The 22,121-nt window shown below is 36.1% G+C and overlaps 1 protein-coding gene across 1 annotated transcript; it reads right to left on the bottom strand.

The window, feature by feature from the left end:
• Window positions 1-2,979: 2,979 nt before the first annotated feature.
• Window positions 2,980-20,372, bottom strand: Trappc6b (trafficking protein particle complex subunit 6B). The gene is given in 7 exon segments (XM_047540126.1): window positions 2,980-3,467; window positions 4,447-4,540; window positions 10,097-10,180; window positions 11,472-11,506; window positions 11,509-11,588; window positions 12,777-12,843; window positions 19,980-20,372. Coding segments are annotated over 6 exon segments (360 nt in total). The 5' UTR covers window positions 12,812-12,843; window positions 19,980-20,372; the 3' UTR covers window positions 2,980-3,435.
• Window positions 20,373-22,121: the final 1,749 nt, after the last annotated feature.

A 22,121-nucleotide genomic window follows, 5' to 3' on the forward strand; every position in this document is an offset into this window, starting at 1 on the left:
TTTCTACACTTTTTTTTTTTTTTTTTTTTTTTTTTTTTTTAAGATAGGACTCTACGTCACCCAGACTGGGCTCAAACTCAAAATCCTTCTGCCTCAGCCTTCCAAGTATCTGGAATTACAAGTGCACCCCACTTTGACTCACTGTTACTTTTTTTTCTTTTTCTTTTTCAATAATGGCCATTCTAAGAGCTATGAGGTGGTATCTCTTGGTTTTGATTGTCATTTTCCTAACTAGTTATGTTGAACATCTATGCATATACCTGTTAGCCATTTATATGCCTTCTTTGGACAAATGTTTATTCACTTCTTTGCCTACTTCTCAATCAAGGAATCATGCACTGAGGTGCATGAATTTCTAATGCACTCTGTATATTACCCCTTATTAGATTTGATTTCCAAATATGTTCTTTCATAAGTTGCTTTTTTGCTGTTGCTTTCTTTGCTGTGCATCTTTTCAGTTTGATATAGTTCCATTTGTCATCCTGCTTTTGTTATCTTGCTGAGGGTGTGATATGCAATAAATTATTGCCAAAACAAATGTTATAGAGCTTTCCCCCCTATGTTTTCTTTCAGAAAATTTCAGATTTTATGTTTATGTCCTCAATCCACTTTAAACTGATTTCTATGTATAGTGTTAAGGCAATGATCCAATTTCATTCTTTTACTTGTGGACATTCAATTTTTTCCAATGTTTGTTGAAGAGATGTTAGTTTTAATTTGACATTTTCCTTTATGATTTTCTACATTTGTGTTTTGGAAAAGTCTTCACAAGATCATAAAAGTGATCGCATATTTTCTTTAGCACTTTAGGATTTTACTGTTTTTTCATGTCAATCTTAAGCCCCCCACCCCCCCCCAAAAAAAGCACATTTAATTGTCCTATACTATTTCTTGAATAACCTAACTCTTCCTTGTTTCTACTGAGAGGTTCTTTTGGGCTATAAATAATAAGATACACAACCAAAAGTGGATTGAACATCATAAGGAATCTGACATCTCACCTAACAAAAAGTTAATAGGTAGAACAGTTTCAGAATTAAGAAGCACTGAAATTCAATAAAATATCTGCATCCTGCTATCTTCAGTGTGATGGCTTTCATCCTCATACTTGTCATTTCATGGTCAGCAAAAGGCTGTTTGCTTAACTCCAAAAGCCTTCAACACATACCTTCACTGAGAAGCAGAAAAGGATACAGGGTGGGGGTGGGGGAAAATCCTTATTCTATATCCTCAAACCCTCAGGCTCCAGTGCTGGGGATGGAACCCAAGGCCTCCTACGTGCTAGGCAAGCAGTACCTTATAACTACTTTTAAAAGTAACATTTCTCAAAAGTCCTTAATACTTCCCTCTTTGTTTCATTAGCCAGGACTTTGATAAATAATCAAGATAAGCCAATCACTATATTTGGTTAAAATCTAATCAACACACCTCTCTGGGACTAGGGAAGCAAGCAGTATCTTCTACAGCACAAAGCAACCATCTAGAATTAACATCAAACAAAAAACGGGGATTGTCAGCAAGGGAGCTCTAGAAAAGGAAATAATTAATGGATAAGCTAATGAGAATGTCTAATAAGCCCAATGATTTTCACCATTCTCATACACATACTCCACATGTTCTATTTTAAAGTTCTCTCTTTTGTTCCATTTTGATCTACTTCGATGTCACTTGCTATAGTCATGTTTTAAAAGATCTTTGCCACTTGCTACTCCTTTATTACTGCTAAGCTTCACATTTTTATATTTGGCAGTGGTTTCCTGAATTTATGTATTTTTTAAAAATCTGAAAAATATTCTGTTCTTTCTAAATTATCTGAGACTGAGAAGTACTTTTTTTTTTTTTTTGGGGGTGCTGGGGATCGAACCCAGGGCCTTGTGCTTGCAAGGGAAGCACTGAGAATTACTTTAATAAACTGAATTAGTCAGGTGCAATGGCACACACCTATAATCCCGGTCACTCAGGAGCCTGAAGCAGAGGATTTAACGTTTGAGGCAGCTTCAGCAACTATCAAGAACCTATCTCAAAATTAAAATAAAAAGGGCTGAGAATGTAGCTCAATGGTAAAGCACCTCTGGATTCAATCCCTAGTACCAATGGCGGTGGGGGGGTGGTGTGGGCAGGCAGGGGAAGAGTTAAACATTTTTCTTTATAATATTGTACCCTTCTATGAAAGGAAAATGGTATACCTCTAACTTAACTGAATTTTCTATTTCATTCTTCTAATATAAATATTTGGTTCATTTTATTATAGGAGTCACACTTCTTTAATCTGCCAATTTTACACAGTGAACATTCTGTTTGGCGAGTCACTCACTCTCCTGCAGAGTTCCCTCAAATATATGCACAAGGGCTGGGGATATAGCTCAGTTGGTTAGAGTGCTTGCCTCACATGCACAAGGTCCTTGGTTCAATCCCCAGCAATGCGCGCCATGCACGCGCGCACCCACACACTCTCTCTCTCTCTCACACACACACACAGTAATAATGAAACAGTAAACAAAATACAGTTTTAAAAATCAAGTGCAGATAACCCAATATTCAGAGTTCTAACAAAAGCTTAAGAGATATCTGCTTAAGATAGGTAATTTAAGTACAATAAAGTAATCAGCAGGGGTGCAAAGAGATAGGTTAGATGAGCACTGACCTCACCCACAGAGAAGATGTGATCAATGAATGTTGGTATAACTAATTATCCTCCCCTCTGCTCCTATAGAAAGTCAGACTTTAATAGGAATATGTATAAAAATTTTCTCCCAACATACCTAATATTCTTTGGTTTCAGAGTCACCAAATTCACATTTAAACTAATCTTATTCACTTTGACTACATTAATAGAGCTAGCAAGGACTAAAATTCATTTAAGTGAAATTAAGCTTTCAAGCTATTTAGACAGTCATATGTATTTATATATCTATATATATATATATACACACACACACACACACACACACCCATATACACAATGTATATATGAAATCATGCATAAAATTCTCAATAGAAATAAATTATAAGCAATAAAATAAAAATTAAGCTTTAGTGTTTGTTGTTTAAAAATAACTAAAATTCACACTTTATCAAAGTTTGTCATTCTTACACAAATGATTCTGATTGATGCACACTTTTCTTCATGCTAGTTCAACAAACCCTGAGTTTTGCTTTTCCACCTGTGGTTAAAAACATATCTCTAAGTAAACAAAAATGTTTGAAGAGTCCTATAGGTTCATGTCTAGTTATCTGAAGTCAGGTTTTCATTTTGAATCGTTTCAATAAAAAGTTTGTATCATAATAGAATGACCACTTGTCTTAGTCTGTGAACAGATGAAACAGATCCTCCTATACAAATATCCAACAATGTATTTAAATCATATTACTCAAATACTTTATACATGATAATTTATCTCTTTACACTGTGGAAGCTTTGCATTTCAGTATGTTCTACAGCTTCTGTATCATCACCTGAAATTTGCCTAAAAAAGAAAAACATAGAAATAATTCTTTGATTTTAAGTACAAGGAAAACAAGCCTATATATACATAAATTTTTTTTTATTTAGGAAGTAGTTTTAATCAAGAAACTTGCTGTGTCAAACGTCTCTCACATTTCTCATAATATTCAAAATTCCATTTTTATTAGATGATTATCTGGTTCAGGAATGGGTATTTTTGTTCTTTTTGTAATTTCATTGCTAATTACCACTGTGAATAAAGGTAATACAATGAAGTTCAAGTGAATTTTATTCTTGGCTGGTAGCTTTGATTATAAAATCTTTAGGAGGAGTTTAAACAAGAAGACTAGTTGATTTTACTTTATATAATATTCTAAACAACTATTTAAATGATATTTTCAATGCTATAGGGAAAACTGCTCTTTAAAAGAACACTACAGTCAGGCATAGTGGCACATGGCTGTATCCCCGAAACTTGGGAAGCCTGAGGCAGGAGGATTTGAGATCAGCTTCAGCAACTTAGGAAGGCCCTGTCTTGAAATAAAAATTAAAAGGGCTGGGGATGTAGTTCAATGGTAAAGTGCCTCAGTATCAAAAAATTAAAAAATAAAAACACCACAGAGGCCTACGCAGGGGGCCCTCAGTGATACAGCACTTGCTTAGCATGTTTAGTAAGGCCCTGGATTAGATGCCCAGCCCTTCTAAAAGACCAAACGAAAAACACTGCAGAAAAATCCTTTAAAAGTTAAGAAATGTTCCTTAAATTGTCTTAAAATTTAGAAGTTTTAAGCAAATTTTCTTAAATCACTATTATAATTCAAAAATCACTGAACATGAATATAGTATACTACATACTACCATATTAAACATAAGTGGATAACACTAAAATGAAAATGTGTCAGCAGTTTTAATATCCTGTACATTTTCAAAAATTAAAAAAAAATCCCTGAAAAAAAAAAAAAGATCTGAAAACATTTATAAGAAATGTAAATTCAACTTACACGCAGGCATTGAAGACACTTCAGCTGTTACAATACTTTTTATCCCCAAGTTTGATAAGCCACCTCTGATTAAGCCACAAGTAAATGCTAGATACTAAAAGGAAAAATTGGAAAAAAAAAAAAAAAAGTAAGAATTTACTGCAACACTAAAGTTACTAAAATATGACATTAGTTAAGTCATGCTACCAATAAATCATTGATATTTAAAATAAGAAGGTTGTCAACAGCCAGGCAGCTTGGTGCATGCCTGTAGTCTAAGCTACTCAGGAGACTAAGGTGGAAAGATCACTTGAGCACAGGAATTTAAGCCATCCTCAGCAACACAGTAAGATCCTGTCTAAGAAAACAAAACAAAACACACACACAAACACCCAAGGTTGTAGAAAAACTGTTTAAGTTACTAAAAAATCTTATTGTTATAAGATGCCCTAGCTCCCTGGCAATTAAAGTGTATGAACATATGACTTAAGTTTGGCCAATTAGGTGCTCCAGTTCAGGACCCCAATCTACAATAAGGTAAAAATGATATGAAACATGTTATATTTCCTTCTGGGGACAGAGAAGGTGATTTCTGTCTACTGTCTAGCTGCCCACAGGATTCTAAGTAGGCACTCCCAGTCATAGTGATTTGGGTCCTTTTCTGACTGCTTTAACTTGTTTCTTGCCTGTTTTCTGAGCCCTCCTAATTACTCCATAAAAACAATATTTCAATTAATCAGAATTGTTTTCTATAATCTACAAATAAGAATCTGAACTTGTTCAAGACTATTGCCTGCTGGGCACCATGGCACATGCCTGTTATCCCAGCAACTCAGGGGGCTAAAGCAGAAAGATTGAAAAGTTAAGGCCAACATCTGCAACTTAGCAAGACTTTGTCTCAGAATAATATAAAAAGGGCTGGGACCAGGCAGAGTGGTGCATGCCTGTAATCCCGGTTGCTCAGGAAACTGAGACAAGAGGATCATAAGTTCAAAGCTAGCCTCAACAACTTAGCAAGACCCTACCTCAAAACAAAAAATAAAATGGGGAATCACAGACTTTAGAACAGGAGTCCTCTGTTTCTCCCTGCTAGCAAAGCAATAAATCATCTTTTTTCCTTTTGCTCAAAACTGTATCCTCAATATTAGAATGGCATCTGGAATAAGGACTGAGCTTTTGGCAATAAATTTGGCACTCTAGATGGGACCTGAGAACAGCCCTTGCTCCAGCTTTCTTGATCAGGCTTGGCCTTCAAGTGACTCCCACTTCCATGATGAGAATAAAAGATGAATGGTGAGTTTATTGAGAGCAGACTGCTGAAGAAATTTGGTGGTGGTGTGAGTTTGCCTCAGACGGAACCAGAGGAGCTGTTCCATGAACTGTCTTGCCCTGGTGTTTTAAACTCAAAAATATGGTGAACAATGCAAAAAAAATGAAAGGGCAAGGAAAAAGCAGCCAGTATTTTGGCTTTCAGTCTCAAGTCATCCAGGATTCAAAGAATGACAGGACCCCTCTCTGGGCCTTGCACCTCTGAAATAATAACTTAAATGTGAACCAGAGAATAAAACTAATGGATATGTGAACAGCAAGCCCTGGTGATGAAATGGGAGAACGGCAACATCAATTCTGTAACATTTTTGTCTTGGACCGGCCCACAGTCAAGTACATGGCCACTTCTAGGTATGAAGTGCTACTTTTCCTCTATTTGCTTGACTTCATCACTGTAATAATGGTCTATGAAAAAAAAGGAAAGGTTCAATCAAATTTTGTTACTATAATTTCTGAAACGTTTTATTCTGGTTTTGTTTCAACACCTTTGAAACACACACCTAACAAAAATACTCATGTACTTCTTTTTTCTCCAATAGACCTTTGGATTAATATCCATGAAATTCATGTGCCAATATTAGAAACACTTCAGCCACTTATTTTGTTTTCAACAGTGATTTTAAAGGGTTTAAAGTGCCAAACTAATTTGTCTTAAGGACAATTTTAGAAATAAGGATATCAAATACAGTGGTAGGCTCTCTAGGAATCTGCCTCCTCTGCATCCCTCTTCTAATGAATTGTTGCTTGTTTTACACATTGAGCTTTTAGACCTCACAGTTTTTTTATACTAAGGCAGACCTTAACTGAGGCAAATTTCATAATATATTTTGATTAAGTTTGAATAATTAGTTTATACCATTTGTATTTTAACCAAATTGTTTTTCATACACAAATAAAATGAATATTACAAAATATTCAGTTTTCTAAATTGTCTCCAGTTTTGACTTGGTATCTAGAATGTGTCAATGAGCTTCAAATTTAGATTTTGGTTGGTAACTAGTTTTTCAAGTAATATGAGACTATGGAGAATGTATAAATGAAGAATATTTATATTCTATAAAATAAAATATATAAATAAATAAAATAAAATAAATTAAAAAAATAAAATAATAAAATAAAATAAAATAAATAAATAAAATAATAAAATAAAAAATAAAATAATAAAATAAATAAAATAAAATAAATAACATAAAATAAAATAAAATAAATAAAATAAAAAAATAAAATAAAATAAAAAATAAAATAAAAAATAAAATAAATAAAATAAAATAAAATAAAATAAAAATAAATGGACTGGGGATGTGATTCAGTGGTTACATACCCCTTAGTTCAATTCCTAGTACCAAAAAGAGAGAGAGAGAGGAAAAAAGAATACATTATAGCCTGTCAAGACAAAAATGATCATCTTCAAAATATCAATAATGCAGATGTCAAAAAACCCTGTTATAAAGAAACAAAAAAGGAATGGAGCTGGTCTACAGAAGGGAAAGTCATGACAGGAATGGAGACTGAAAAATTAATAATCTAAGGAGTTTTTTATTATCTCCATTTTTTGTACTACGTGATATTCAATACTATGTATCTACTAATAATAATAAATGTTATAATTAATGCACACAAATAGGTATTACTAAGTAATTAAATGTGAGTCAACAAATTCTGAACTGGAAAAGACCTTATATTGCTTCTCATTGGTAGTGGTGGCACATGCCTCTAATCCCAGCAACTCAGGAGGTTGATGCAGGAAAATTTCAAATTGAGGCCAGCCCTCAGCAACTTAGCAAAACTCTGTCCCAAATTAAAAATAAAAAGGGCTGGAGATACAGTTCAGTGGTGCAGGATGTCTGGTTCAATTTCCAATACCACATGCACATGTGCACACACACACATATCCACATACACGCACGAGAGAGAGAGAGAGAGAGAGAGAGAGAGAGAGAGATTATTTATCCCTAGAGTTCTTAACCAGAAATCTATGAGGATCAGAAAAATTAAAATCATTCATACATATATATTTACTGGGAAAAGTGGTCCCAATAACCAGTGCTTGCCTACTATGTGCCAGGTCTGAATTCAGATACCAGCACCACCCCCCCCCCCCCCCAAAAAAAAAGAAAAAAGAAAGCACAGGTCTAGTGTGGTGGGGATACATGCTTATTAATCCCAGTTAATATGAGGCTAAAACAAGAAGATTGCTAGTTCAAAGCAGGACTGGGCAACTTAAAGGGACCCTGTCTCAAAATTTTTTTTAAAAAAGGAATGGAGATGTAGTTCATTGGCAGAGCACTTGCTTGGCATGTACAAACCTCTGGGTGGAATCCCCAGTACCATTAAAAAAAAAAAGAAAAAAAAGGCCATAGAATCAAAATATTTAAAAATCACTGAACTATACAGCTATTCAGGAGGCTAAGGCAGGAGAATCATAAGTTTGAGGCCAGCCTGGAACTTAGTGAGACCCTGTCTTAAAATAAAAATAAAGAGGTTGGTGGATGTACTCAGTAGTAGAATACTAACCTAATATGTGTAAGTCCTGGGGTTCAATCCCTACCACCACAGGAAAAAAAAAAAAAGTCGCTGAGCCAGTTTACTCTTTTACAATTAAAGAAATTAAGATCCCCGAAAGTTGGGGCTGGGATTGTAGCTCAGTGGTAGAGTGGTGGTAGAGCGCTTGCCTAGAATGTGTGAGGTACTAAGATTACCTTTCAGCACCATATATAATAAATGAATAAAATAAAGGTCTATCAACATCTAAAAAATTTTTTTTTAAAAGATCCCCCAAAATTAAGTGAGAACCAGAGATAATAATAATAAAAAAAATGAAAACATTTACCACAAAAAATGTCATGAGAGCCTAAGTGACCTCAAAAATATAGACAATGAACAACTTAAATCAATGAAATAAAATTATGAAAAACAAGAATCACATCTGTATCTTCGCCTACTCTGTTGACATTGCACAGCTATAATAATAATTATGATTTACTAAGTATATCATGTGCAAGCACCATAATAAATACCATTTTTTTTTCTGAGATAAAGTCTTGCTATGTTGCACAGGCTGGCACTGAATTCCTGAGCAAAAGTAATCCTCCTGCCTCAGTCTCCCAAATTGTTGCAGTTGTGTGTCAACAGTTGTGTGTGGCTACACTCAGTCTCACGTTAAGTACTTAAATACATCTAACTATTCAAGACAATCATAGTTATGCTTATACTCATTTTATTAATGAGGAAACTAAGATCCTGGGGAGTTATATAACTTAGTCAATATCACAATCTATAAGTTATGTTGCTTAGTTTAAAATCTAAATTGTTTGATCCCAAGACCATGATCTTTCCACTATAACTATACTGCCTTTCTGTTCAATAATGTAGGTCCAGACAAATTTTTGCAAATAAACAGCAGCCTATACTTGTCTAGATATTTTAATCACTTCAAAGGAACCCTATACTAAAATTCATTGGCTTTCTTTAACACATTTACTTATTCACTGATTCCTACATAAGATTAAAAAACAAAATCTACACAAAACCCAGAATACAGATATACTTAACATAAAACATGCAGTCCTAGAAACAAATGTTTATTATATGTTTTTTTTATAACTTTCTTTTTTTTCTTTTTCTTTTTTTTTTTTTTTTTTCTTTTTTAAAATGTGGTGCTGAGGATCAAACCAGTGCCTCACACTTGCTAGACAAGCACTCTACCACTGAGCCACAACCCCAACCCCAGGTCTATTACATGTTTTAATCTACTAGAGGAGATCATAAATATACTCTCAGGTGAATAATTTTGCACAGTAATGTCTGTTTTGTAAGTCTGAAATCTCTGTATTGATGTGCCTATGCTTTTTCAAAGTATCATAAATCTATATTCACTGGCATTTAGTGGTAGTGTTTCTTTAATTGGTCACTATAGATCTATTTAGCTACAGCTACTAGTACATGTAAGGTATTCATGATGAAAATATGTCTTCTATTTCATAAAAGTGGCTTTAGGAAAAAAGGACAACTTGCCAGGTACAGTGGCACACCCTTTATTCCCAGCAATTCAGGAGGCTGAAGCAAGTTTTGAAGCCAGCCTCGGCAACCTAGTGGAGCCCTAAGCAACTTAGCAAGACCTATCTCAAATAAAAACGGGTTGGGGATGTAGATCAGTGGCAGAAACTCTCTCCCCCGCCACCCGCCGGCCCTGGGTTCAATCCTCAGTGCCAAAAAAACCAAGTACAATTTTCAAATTACCATTTTAAATTAAAGAGTTGTTGTGATTTGCACTGTAATTTTTCCAGTAAATCTACTTTTTTTTTTTTAGTAGAAAGTCCAACTATTCTATTGCATTAAATACCTTAGACGCATGCTCTAAGTACTGTTTTCCTGCAGAATCATCGGTAAGCAGACGAAATTTGTTGTCCTGAAGTACATAGATGCCCTATTTCAAAAATACAAAAAAGATTCAAGTCAGTTTAGTTTCAGAGTCCTTAAAACCTAATCTTATCCCTATAAAACAACTTTAAGAATATTTTAAGGCTGGGACTTGTGGTTCAGTGGTAGAGCACTTGCCTAGCACATGTGAGGCACTGGGTTTGATCCTTAGCATCACATACAAACTAAATAAAAAATAAAGTATTAGTTAAAATAATAATACTAATAATTTGAGTTATTAAATTCCCCTTTTCATGGTCATATTTTCTTCAAATAAAGAAATTTCATAATGTTCAAGCTTAAGAGATTGAGTTCAGTAGTTACAGCACTACTACTTACTAAATATATCAATATGCTGAAAATACAAAGATGTGAGAGACATAGTCCCTAATAATTCAGAGTTGGGCTGGGAATGTGACTAAGTGGTAAAGCACTTGCATATCACATGTGAAGTCCTGGTTCTGGTCCCCCAATACACGAAGAAAAAAGAACTTAAGAGTCTTACATAGTCACTAGTACTCATCCATACAAAATTATTATATGTTGGCAAAGCACATCTAGAAAGTCCAATAATGGAGTCACTTCTTGTTGGCACTTCAATTCCAAACTAAGCTTGAGACTGTATGAAAACAAGAATTATCTAGTAGTATTAAATAAACTGTTTTCCATTTTTTACACTTAGTCAAAATGCTAAATCCACCCTAAATATGCCTGTGAAGTTTTTTAAAATAAAACTGTCTTGTTGTCTGAGATTTTTTGTTTGTTTTTGTTTTGTAGTACTGGGGCTCAACAGGGCCTCATGCATGCTATACAAGTACTCTACCATGGAGCTACATCCCTAGCCTCCAAAATCAATGCATTTAAATGCATGGTTTTGCATTTACTCTAATACTTGTGTAGTAACAAAATCTTTCAAAACAGGAAAAAAAAGGACAGCAGCAATGAACAATGCAAGAGTATTGAAGAGTTAAATGTGCTCTAAAAATCAATAGAAATTAAAGAATAAATGTGACATTAATTCTTGGTTTTGCATATTATCACTTGGTAATAAACTAAGGAAACAAATTCTAAAACCAGTATCATTCTGACATATGCTACATTTTAAATTAACATAACTTATGTAATGGTGGGGGATACCTACAGTTACTGATAACTGCACATATCTTATTAATGACTTATTACAATAACATCAGAGAACATTCCAAAATTGATAAGAAATTATTTTTTAAATAAGCAGAATTGATACACAAGGGCATTTATATTAAAAAACTTAAAATAGCCCTTAGTTATCTAAATACCTGATGATTTGTCCTTAGATTGTCGATCTGTTTCTGAACACGGTGGTCCAAAAATCTTTACAAATGAACTTCATGATGTCTAACTCATCCTTGAACCTTGCAGTATCTTTCGTAAACCTAAAAAGATCAACTAGACGTAATACATATTTTTTCTTCCAAACAAAGTGAAGGGGACCAAAACATATTTTTTCTCACTTTTTCCCAAAGGGGCAAACTATGAACCTAAATTCCAAATGCAACAACAGCAATGAACATTTATTGAAGTCCATAAAGTGTTAAACACCAAGTAAATAGATCAATCATAAAGGATTCACATCTGTATATAATTATGGGGCCTGACAGTAGTATTAGTTATTAGTCTAATAGTACAGCCAAAATAAGTACAATCGGCCTAGCATTAAACAACAATACAACAAAAAAGGACTGGGCATAATAATAGCATTGTTATATAAGATATAATCAGAGTTCAAACTATCTGCAGGGAATGAATGGTGACACATGCCTATAATCCCAGGTGGAGGCAGAAGGATAACAAGTTTGAGGCCAATGTGGAAACTTAGCAAGATCCTGTCTCAAAATAAAAAAATAAAAAGGGTTTGATGTGTAACTCAGTGGTAGAACTCCACTGGGTTTAACCTCCAATACTATTTTAAAAGAAAAGAAAAAATTCAACTATGCTGATACGAGACTTAAAAAAAAAATCTATAAATTGGAAGATATTACAGGTATAAACAAAGACCTCAAGGCATTTCCATGCCTAACATTTAAACAAAATTCCATTCAGATTCAAAAAAAAAAAAAAAAGCCCTACTAGACGTTAGGTAAAAAATGTAATGAGATTTTAAGCAGTTATTTTCAAACTACCAGTATTTCAGGAAAATATTTAATGTGAAATGTTTCTTGAGAGGCTGGGGATGTAACTCAGTGGGGACAGTGCTGCCTCGCGTGTGTGAGGCACTGGGATTCAATTCTCAGCACCACATATAAACAAATAAAGTAAAGGTCCACTGACAGCTAAAAACAGTTAAAATGTTTCTTGAATTATTAAGACTTAAAATTTGAATAACCAAGTTAATCTAGCACTGGACCTTGTAAGAATTTTGCTTTGGTGCTGGGGATTGAATCAACGACTTGTACATGCTTAGCACGTTCTCTACTACTACCTCAGCTCCTTAAAAAGGAAAATAATCTTTGAATTAAAGAACAGAGAAAAAGTAAATATCTCAAGTTTTATGCAATCTTTTGAAATGGACTATTCATATTCATAACCTTCCTGAAAGAAAATTTCAAATCCATACTGCTCACCTTTCTATCAATCCTTGTCCCACTCGAAACCCCATGTTTTCCAGCTAGTAATACAACGTCCATTTTCCTGTTTTGAAAACAACAGTTATGAACACTTTTAGTTTTTTTTGTTTGTTTGCTTGTTTGGTACCAGGGATTTAACCCAGGGGCACTTAACCAGAGTCACATTCCCAGTTCTTTTTAATTATGAGACAGGGGCCTTGGTAACTTGCTGAGGCTGGTTTTAAATTTTTGATCCTCTTGCCTTGGTCTCCCAAACAGCTGAGATTACATGAAAGCGCCACCACGCCCAGCTACGAATACTTTTAGAATACCAAGATGTTTGTATTCAAAATTTTAAAAATTACTAAAACATGATAATGTAGATTCATAGAAATCCTACAAATACAAAAATGCAGGAGTTTTTTAATTTCAACATTTAACTATTTGAAAATTCCCACTGAATACTATAAAAATGTAAGTAATATGGAAAAGTTTGATGCAAAGTAATTCATGTGTATGCCCCAGAAAATTCACAGCATGGAAAGAATGTTACAAAAGTAGTAAATTTAGCCAGGTGCAGTGGTGCACACCTGTAATTCCACTGACTCAGAAGGCTGAAGCAGGAGGATCACAAGTTCAACCCCTCCCCCAACAACTTAGCATCCCTGGGTTCAATCCCCAGTACTGGGAGGCAAAACTGAGGTGCAATAACTCTATAAGTAATTTTTAAGCTCTAGTTCACAATAGTATTTTTTTTTTGCTATATTGAAAAATTTTCTCTTTCCATTTTGAAGTCTATTGGATCACGTGTGAACTGAAGTGTGTTATTGTTTGGATATGGCTTAAATGTGTCCCCTGAAGGTTCCTGTGTTGAAATTTAATTCCCATTTTGAGATATTAACAAAGTAATGGCTGGCAGTATGGTTCCGTGACAAGGTACTTGCTTAGCATGTGCAAGGCCTTGGGATCAATCCTTATCACTGAAAAAAAAACAAAATGTTATCCCAGGTATTTCCAGAGGCTAAGGCAGGTGTTTCAAGAATTCAAGGTCAGGCTATGCAACACAGTGAGACCCTCTACCCCCAGGGCAGAAACTTAATGCAACTATGGTGTACAGAGGTTAACAATTAGGATTAAAGTCATAAGGTTAGAGTTCCCATGACTGAATACTAGTAGCTTCATATAGTAAGGGACACAGAGAGATGAGTAGTGGGAACAGGAGGTAAAGGGAATAATTCTACAAAATGGGCCCACTGTGCTGACCCATACATGCTTTCTTTTCTAAGAAGCAATTAACCTGCAAGTCTGCCTGGTTCAGATTGACAGAATGTTACATTCCTCAGCAAACTACCTGTTATCTGCAGGAGAAATGCAGGCCCAAAAAGCTGGTAAGAAGAACACAAATTACCCTGAAGGTGGGGACTTCTGTGACGCTTCCACAGACCAGCTCCCAGAACTCAGGAAGATAAGGATAATTCCCCCTCACCATAAAATCTGTAAGAACAGGTTCCAATTAGAACCAGTCAGCATGGGACAAAGTGACCTAGAGTTGTCATGGCAATGGGGCTTGAAAGTCTGATATCATTTTGCTATCAAAGTTGAGAGGTGGACCTGGGTGGGACTCTGGAAACTTCTCTGGGACTACCAGAATGTTCTTTTTCCCCCTTTTCTATCTGTTCTAATAAACTCAAGCCTGTCACTCTGAGTGACATGTCTAAAATCTTTCTGACTTGATCACAAGAATTGGGATTTTAAAGGGGCAGGGGGTATTGTCTTCATACTGCCTCAGTTTCCCAGAAAGCCCCAGCCCTATAACAAAAGGAAGAGAGGATGACACCGAAGATACACAGGTGTTCTTCTCTCATTGTATGACACCCTGTGCTACCATGGAACTCTTAAAAGTAAAACACCATCATCAGATGCAACCCTATGGTCCTGGGCCAGAACCATGAGTTAAAATTACCCTTTCTTAAAAAAATAAATAAACTTACCCATTCTGTGGTAATGTGTTATTAGCAACAGGAACAGACTATATAAACGTATTTCTCAGTAGGCAAGGAAGTTTTATTTTTATATAGTTTTGTAATTGTATAAGGGGCCTTTGGTATTTGTTGTGACTTTCCTACTAGTCTTACATAGCAGGTACCAGTTATCATTTACTGATTTTATCTATTGCACCCTTCTAAGAAAGAAATACCAGTTTGTATCTTCTTGCAAAGCTAATTTAAGAACTAGTTCAGATTGTTATGGTGGAATATTAGCTGATACTCCGACTCCCCTCTACTCTAGAACATATTCTTATAAGATCTCACTTGTATAGTAAGCATTTTTTGTTCATTCTGGTAATGACTATGCTCCTAACTCCGCAATGATAAGCTACAATGAAGTAGTAAACTACAAAGAACTTGTTTCCTCTACTACATTTTGCAGTGACTGCTCTTACTCAGTTCTTTCAAATCAGGCAACTACCTCATATCAGGAAGATTTAGGGTGTTTCCTGCTATAGCTAAATGTAATCCCACTGTTTTTATTTTCAGTATGTTGATTATGTGATTAAAAGCAATAAGCATTTTTCTAAAAACAAAGGTCAATATATTTCTTACAAATATATTATGGTTTCAACAGTTATATACTATCAAATGTTACTGTCTTTTTTGTGTATTGCCAAGATCTATTAAAATGTGCTTTCATGCAGGGCATGGTAGTGTGTGCCTGTAATCTCAGTTACTCTCAGAAGTCTGAGTAGGAGAATTACTTGAGCCCAGAAGGTGCGAGGCAATCTGGGCAACAAAGTAAGACCCCATCTCAAACAAACAAACAAAAAAGAAAGAAAAAGAAAAAAATCCCCTTTCAAGTAAAAAAATAAAATATTGACTAAATGTTAATACTTTACTTTTCTTTTTTTAGTACTAGGAATTGATCCCAGGGTGCTTTTCACTAAGTTACAACTCCAGCACCACTTTTTATTTTTTGAGACGATCTTACTAAATTGCTGAGGTGACTCATACTTTTGATTCCTCCTCTCAGTCTCCCAAATCACTGGGAGTAAAGTGGCTCACCACTACACCAGGTAAAATCCTTACATTTTTGTAGCACTGTTTTTTAATAGGCATAAGATAAACAGGGAACTATGATAATACTTTTCAGACATGCCAAAAACCCTTCCCTAGAAGTTTTTTGTTTTTTTCTGCTTGCGAAAGTTATAAAACATGGTATCACCTTTGACTTTTTTCTCATCAGTCATTCCCTTGTGCTATCTATTGTGCCTTGCTTCAAAATATTTCCTTCAGTTTTCCAGGTTTCTATTTCTCAGTGTGTTTCAGTAGATGACATCCTATGACTTGAAACATGCAATTGCCCTTTGTTTTTCCTTTGACAGTCTTGTCTGAACTTCAGGTTTTAAATACTACCTCTATGCTGAACACTTCCAGAGACCCCACAAGTCTTTTATACAAAGCAGGTGTCATCTACCTCTTTGGTTTTACTACTCTTCTTCAAACTAAGTCTAGTTACATGCTGGGGCTTTTGCATGGGCGACTCTTCCCTCCATATATCACATGAGCAACTCTCATTCTACAGGTCTTGCTCGGACAATATGGTCCCATTTTAACATCTTCTTTAAAATTAAACTCATCCCCTTTCAGCAACTTTCCATCAGTGATTTTCAATGTGTTCCCTAACCAACATCATCACCCATATAGAAACTTAAAATGTGAATTCATTAGTCACACCCTCAATGGAAATCTAGTGTGCTGACAGTAATTTGTGGTTTTGTTTTGGTTTGTGGCACTGGGATTGAACTCAGGGCCTCAGATACTCAGCAACTGGGTAGATACAGCTCAGTGACAGTACCTACCAAGAACAAATTAAACTAAGTACTTAATTTGTCTCCACAGAACTTCTTCCACCGTTTACATACTTTATTTTATTTTCAATTTTATGTGCTGGGGATTGAGACAAGGGACACTACCACTGAGTTACATCTTAGTCCTTTTTAATTTGAGACAGGGCATTGCTGACGCTGGCCTCCACTGCCCAAGTCACCTTATCCCCCTCTGCTACAATTACAGCCCCAAGAAGGTTCACCAGTAGGCACCCAATATGTAAGAAAATTAAACCTCAGAATATTTTAGCAACCTTCTTAATTCATTCTACATAAATTTGGACATAACCAATTATTCAACTTTTAGAGATTTAATTCCTCATTAAACATTGTTTAAAAATCTTGACTTTGGAGAGTTAAGAACACTGGTTCTGAACTTAATGAAAGCTTACTTCACTTTCCTGAAAGATGAAACTTCATGTCACTTAACTTTTTTATAATAAAAAATATAAAAAACATAATTCTGTTATTCAGAAATGGTTTATTCTAAAAAATTATAAAATATCATTTCTGGATACTTTTATTTTACATTTTTTTTAACAAAAAAATTTCAGCATACTCAAAGTAGAGACATTGATACAATGAACCTTCATATACCCAGATTCCAATATGGAATCTAATTATCGAGATTGTCATATGCCTGTTTTTTAAAAGATTGTTTTGTAGTTGTAGATGGAAAGCATGCCTTTATTTTATTTGTTTATATTTGTATGCGATGCTAAGGATGGAACCCAGTGCCTCACACATGCTAGGCAAGCACTCTGCCACTGAGCCCCAGGCCCTGGCAGCCCCTGTATACCTGTTTTTAAATCATTTTTGCTATTTGTTCGTTCATGTTCCCCTACCATAAACATATTACAATAGGAAAAGAAAAATTATTTTTAATGACTCAAAACTTATAGATTTCCTTTCTCTTTAAAGATAAACACACCGTTGTTGTTGTTGTTGTTTTTTGTTTTGTTGTTTTTGCAGTACTGAGGACTGAACCCAGGGTCTCATGCATGCTGGGCAGGCACTCTACCACTCGGCTATATCCCATTCCTATAAGCATATCTCTTACAATGACCACTCAGGAACAGAACACCTTGTTCACTTTATTTTGGCCTAACTGAATAGAAAAAAAAAGAGGACTAAAAAAGATTTGCTTGAGCAAGACTTGGAAGAGGGAAGATAAGGAGAGGAGAAGAAAGGAGGGAAATTTTTATGATAAAAGAAAAGGAGTCGCCAGGCATGGTGGCACACACCTGTAATCCCAGCGGCTTGCAAGGCTGAGGCAGGATGATAGTGAGTTCAAAGCAAGCCTCAGCAAAAGCAAGGCACTAAACAACTCAGTGAGACCCTGTCTCTAAATAAAATACAAAATAGGGCTGGGGATGTGGCTCAGTGGTTGAGTGCCCCTGAGTTCAATCCCCGTACCAAAAAAATAAAATAAATAAGAGAGAGAGAAAAGGAATGTATTTCTACTTGTTCTTTAAGGGAAAGGGTAAAACAGCAAACAGTGATGCATTGATGATCAAGAGAAAAATCTGTAACTTGGAAAAATGAAAGATAGGTCTGAATAAGAATAGAATTTGCTTCATTTTCAATACTCCTCCTTAATATGTCTTCCTAATGATACTTTTAAATCTATCTTGCCCATTCTTGTAATTTTACAAACTGGCAGCACCTTTTCTTAGAAGTTCTACAAGTATTAAAAAAAAAAAAGTTCTACAAGTACCTCAAAAATTAAAACCTAGCCTAACGAGGTGGTGGCACACCTGTAATTCCAGCAACTCAGAAGGCTTCAAGGAAGGAGGATTTCAAGTTCCAGGCCAGCCTGGGCAATTAGGACACTGTCTCAAATTTAAACAGTAGCTCAGCAGTAGAGTGACTTGCCCAGCATATATAAAAGTCCTGGGTTCAATCTCCAATATCATGGGGGGAGGGGGTATAATTTATTATTTTCACCTGCTTATCACTTCCCCTGTCTTCCCTTTCCTAGTTAACAGAATAACCATCCAGCTTCTCAGGCTAAAAAACAAGGCAAAATTTTCAATTTCCATTCTCATACTTAACCAAGGCCTACAGACTCTTATCTCCTGTCTTGCAAACCTCTTCTCTCCCATTCCTGTCTTAATTCAGATCTTAACCTCCTGCAATCATCTATTTTCTCACTACAAGGATTTTCCTTCTCTGGCCCAAATACCAGATTATCCTCCTAAAATGTAAATGGACAACATCATTCCCTACCCAAAATCTTACAGTGAAATCAAAATTCTTAAATCACACAAGGCTCTAACTTAAGCTCTCCTTCACTTGCCACCCAATTTAATCTAGCCATGCCTAGAATGCTTTTCCTACGCCACCCCTTATCAAAAGCATTAAACAAAGGGTTCCCGTGCTAGGGGTGTAGTGGTAGAGCACTTGTCTACCATGGATGAGCCCTGGGGTTCCGGGACTCAGCATCAAAAAAAAAAAAGAGAGAGAGAGAGAAGAAAGGAGGGACTACCAACTTGAACATGACTTTGGAATCTCATTTCTAAAATACGTTACAACTTCGCGATTCTACACCTAATTACCATCCAATGATTAATTAATTATACATTAAATTCCCTATTCCTCAAGGACTGTGAGGCAGAGGTTTCTATCTTATTTATCTAGCAGTATCTGGCCCACAAAGCCAGACACTAAATGTTTCCGAAATTATCAATGAGCAAATGAGAATTCTCACACATTATAAGTAACCGCCACAAGGACGGGAGCATTATTTCATTCACTATTACATCCCCAGGCCCTAAAACCAACTCCAAAATAATGGGGAAAAAATAAATATTTTTTGAATTTATTAAAATGGTTTCCTAATTACTGTTCACATCTGCAAACTTTGTTTTGACTTCAAACCTTATTAGCCTTCCGTCCTCAAGCTGCATAGAGTGGTACTGAAGATTACCGATGGGGAAAGAGGTAGAGGATTCTCAACCAAGGGACTGGGCTGTTCGGTGGATGGCTTGTTACGTGCTGTAAACGCCAGCAAAATTAAGCAGGATGCCAAAATCAGCTCTACGGTATCCTACTGTAAATCCTAATAGGAACGACAATGAAAGAAAATTTGTGGCCCACATGAATAGTTCGGAGACACAAAAATCAATAGAAGATACAAAAGAAAAAGGGAGAGAAACGATCAAGTACCAAAGGAGACAGCCCTACGGGTTCTAGGGTTTGGGACACGTGGAGGTGGGGGCTCGTTTTGTCTACACTCGGGAGGCGTGGGTGGAGATGGGACGGGGGTTAAGAAAAGCACTGAGGGGAAACAAGGAAGTGTCACTGCAAGGACCTCAAGGGCGTGAGGCAGCACTCACCACCTCCCCCCTGCTCCGCGGACTTGTACACTCCTGACACCATCTCGTTATGGAGAAGCAAAAACAATGCCTCGTCCGCCATTCCTGCTTATTCTTCCGAGCGCCGGGTTTCTGCTCCGATTTGGCCGGTACCAGGGGTTCCAGCTAGCGCCTGAACAAGTTGGTCTGCGCCGCGCTCCGTCAGGCTCGGTCCGCGTTGCTAGGAGACCGGGGAGTGCACTAGCTTCCCAAGGTTGATACTGGAGGAAGCTGAGTACCTAGGAGAGCCCACCCCGAAGCCCAAGCACTAGGGTCGAGCGAGAGAATCAGACCACAGCGCGAACCAAACCAAAACCGCGGAGACCCGATCCCGTCCAGGACAGGGGGCAAAGAACCCACTTCCGGTCACCTCTACCCCGGCATTCCGCCAACTCTATGATCACGGAGTTCCTTTCCCAGGCCCCGGGTGAAACTGCGGCGCCCAAATGGGAGAAGGTTCCTCCCCGTTACAGAGCGGTGTTGGGCCGGTAAGGGTGGAGGTAAAGTAAGATTTAAGGAGCTCCGTGAGCTAAACCTGGGTTAAGACCCCAGTACCGCGAAAAGCAAAAAAAAAAAAAAAAAAAAAAAAAAAAAAAAAAACAAAGAAAAAAAAGAAAGAAAAAGTAGTAATTTGCTATAAAATACAATTTGACAAGAATTTTTATTGACTTCATCAACTCTTCCATTTCCTGCCATATGTTCTTAATATGAAAGGTTATAAAGAGTGAATAAATCAGTTTTCAGGCTGCAAATGTTGATTCATTGAAAAGTTACCCCAATTCACATTAGAATAAGCCCAGGGATGCAAGATTTAAAAGCCATTGTTGGTCACCAGAAACTTTACTGGTTGTAGGTGCAAAGGAAGAGGACAAGAAGAGGTGAGGATATAAGCAAAAGACAAGATATACTTGAACAAGAAAATATTAACTAATAGAGAATTTAGGTAAATGAGAAAGTGCTAAATATTTGGAAAAGTGTCACTGAGATGGAGCTCCTAAGAATCTATGGACAGATGTGAGACTTAACTCCAAATAACATACTACATAATATCCTTTTTATTCACTTTGTAGTGCTAGGGATTGAACTCAGAGCCTTACACATATAGGCCAGTGTCTACTACTGAACTGCAACACAGCCCCAATATCTACATTTTAAAATTTGGCAAACTGTGGCTTAACATATTGTTTGGCCTGTGATTAGTTCTTTTCTTCCTAATCATAAATGAATTTTCTTTGAAGCATATTCACTGCTTCCCCCAAATAACATACAATTTTTTTTCTAAGTGTTACCAGGTGACCTCCTACCTCTTCAAACTCTTTCATAGGAATTAAGATGATGTTCCTTAATTGTAATTGTCTTTTTACCCGTCTCTTCTTATATTGCATTCGTTATACACTCATCACATAAATCAAGCATAAAATTTCCACCTAAGCTTTTTTCATTAAACTAAGAAAAACCGTGTAATTTGAAGAATATTTTGCCACCATAATCTCAAATGTTTTCCGCATTAAAATTTTCCATTTGTGAAATCAGATCCTTTATGTTCAGATAATTTTCATCACCATCAAGGAACCAAGCCCACCACAGAGATCTAAAAGTAAGAAACTGACCAATTTATTAAGGTTGATTTTTCCATACAACAATAACATGATATTTTAGAATCTTTTGGAGAAGTGGTGGCACACACCTGTAATCCCAGTGATTTGGGAGACTAAGGCAGGAGGATCCCAAGTTCAAGACCAACTCAGCAACACAGTGAGGCCTTAAGAAATTTAGCAAGACCCTGTCTCAAAATAAAAATTAAAAGTGCAGGGGATGTAGCTCAGTGATAAAGCACCCTGGGTTCAATTCCCAGTACCAAAAGAAAAGAAAAAATCTGTTGGAAAATAAAGTAAGTTAATATGTACTGAGGACTTACTAAATATTGAACACAGCATAGTACTGATCATCTCTATAAAACAGACTGATAAATCGCCCAGGATCCTAGAAATAGATCCTGCGGAAGCAGGAATATGAACCATATGTTTTTGGTTAAGTCTACGAGCATTTTCCTGTGGCGAAATTGTTACAGTTGGTTGTTAGGATCTATTACTACACTCTTAGCCTTGGGTACTGCCCGAGGTT

Source organism: Sciurus carolinensis, chromosome 2 (assembly GCF_902686445.1).
Source record: "Sciurus carolinensis chromosome 2, mSciCar1.2, whole genome shotgun sequence".
In the NCBI taxonomy this organism is placed as follows: Eukaryota; Metazoa; Chordata; class Mammalia; order Rodentia; family Sciuridae; genus Sciurus; species Sciurus carolinensis.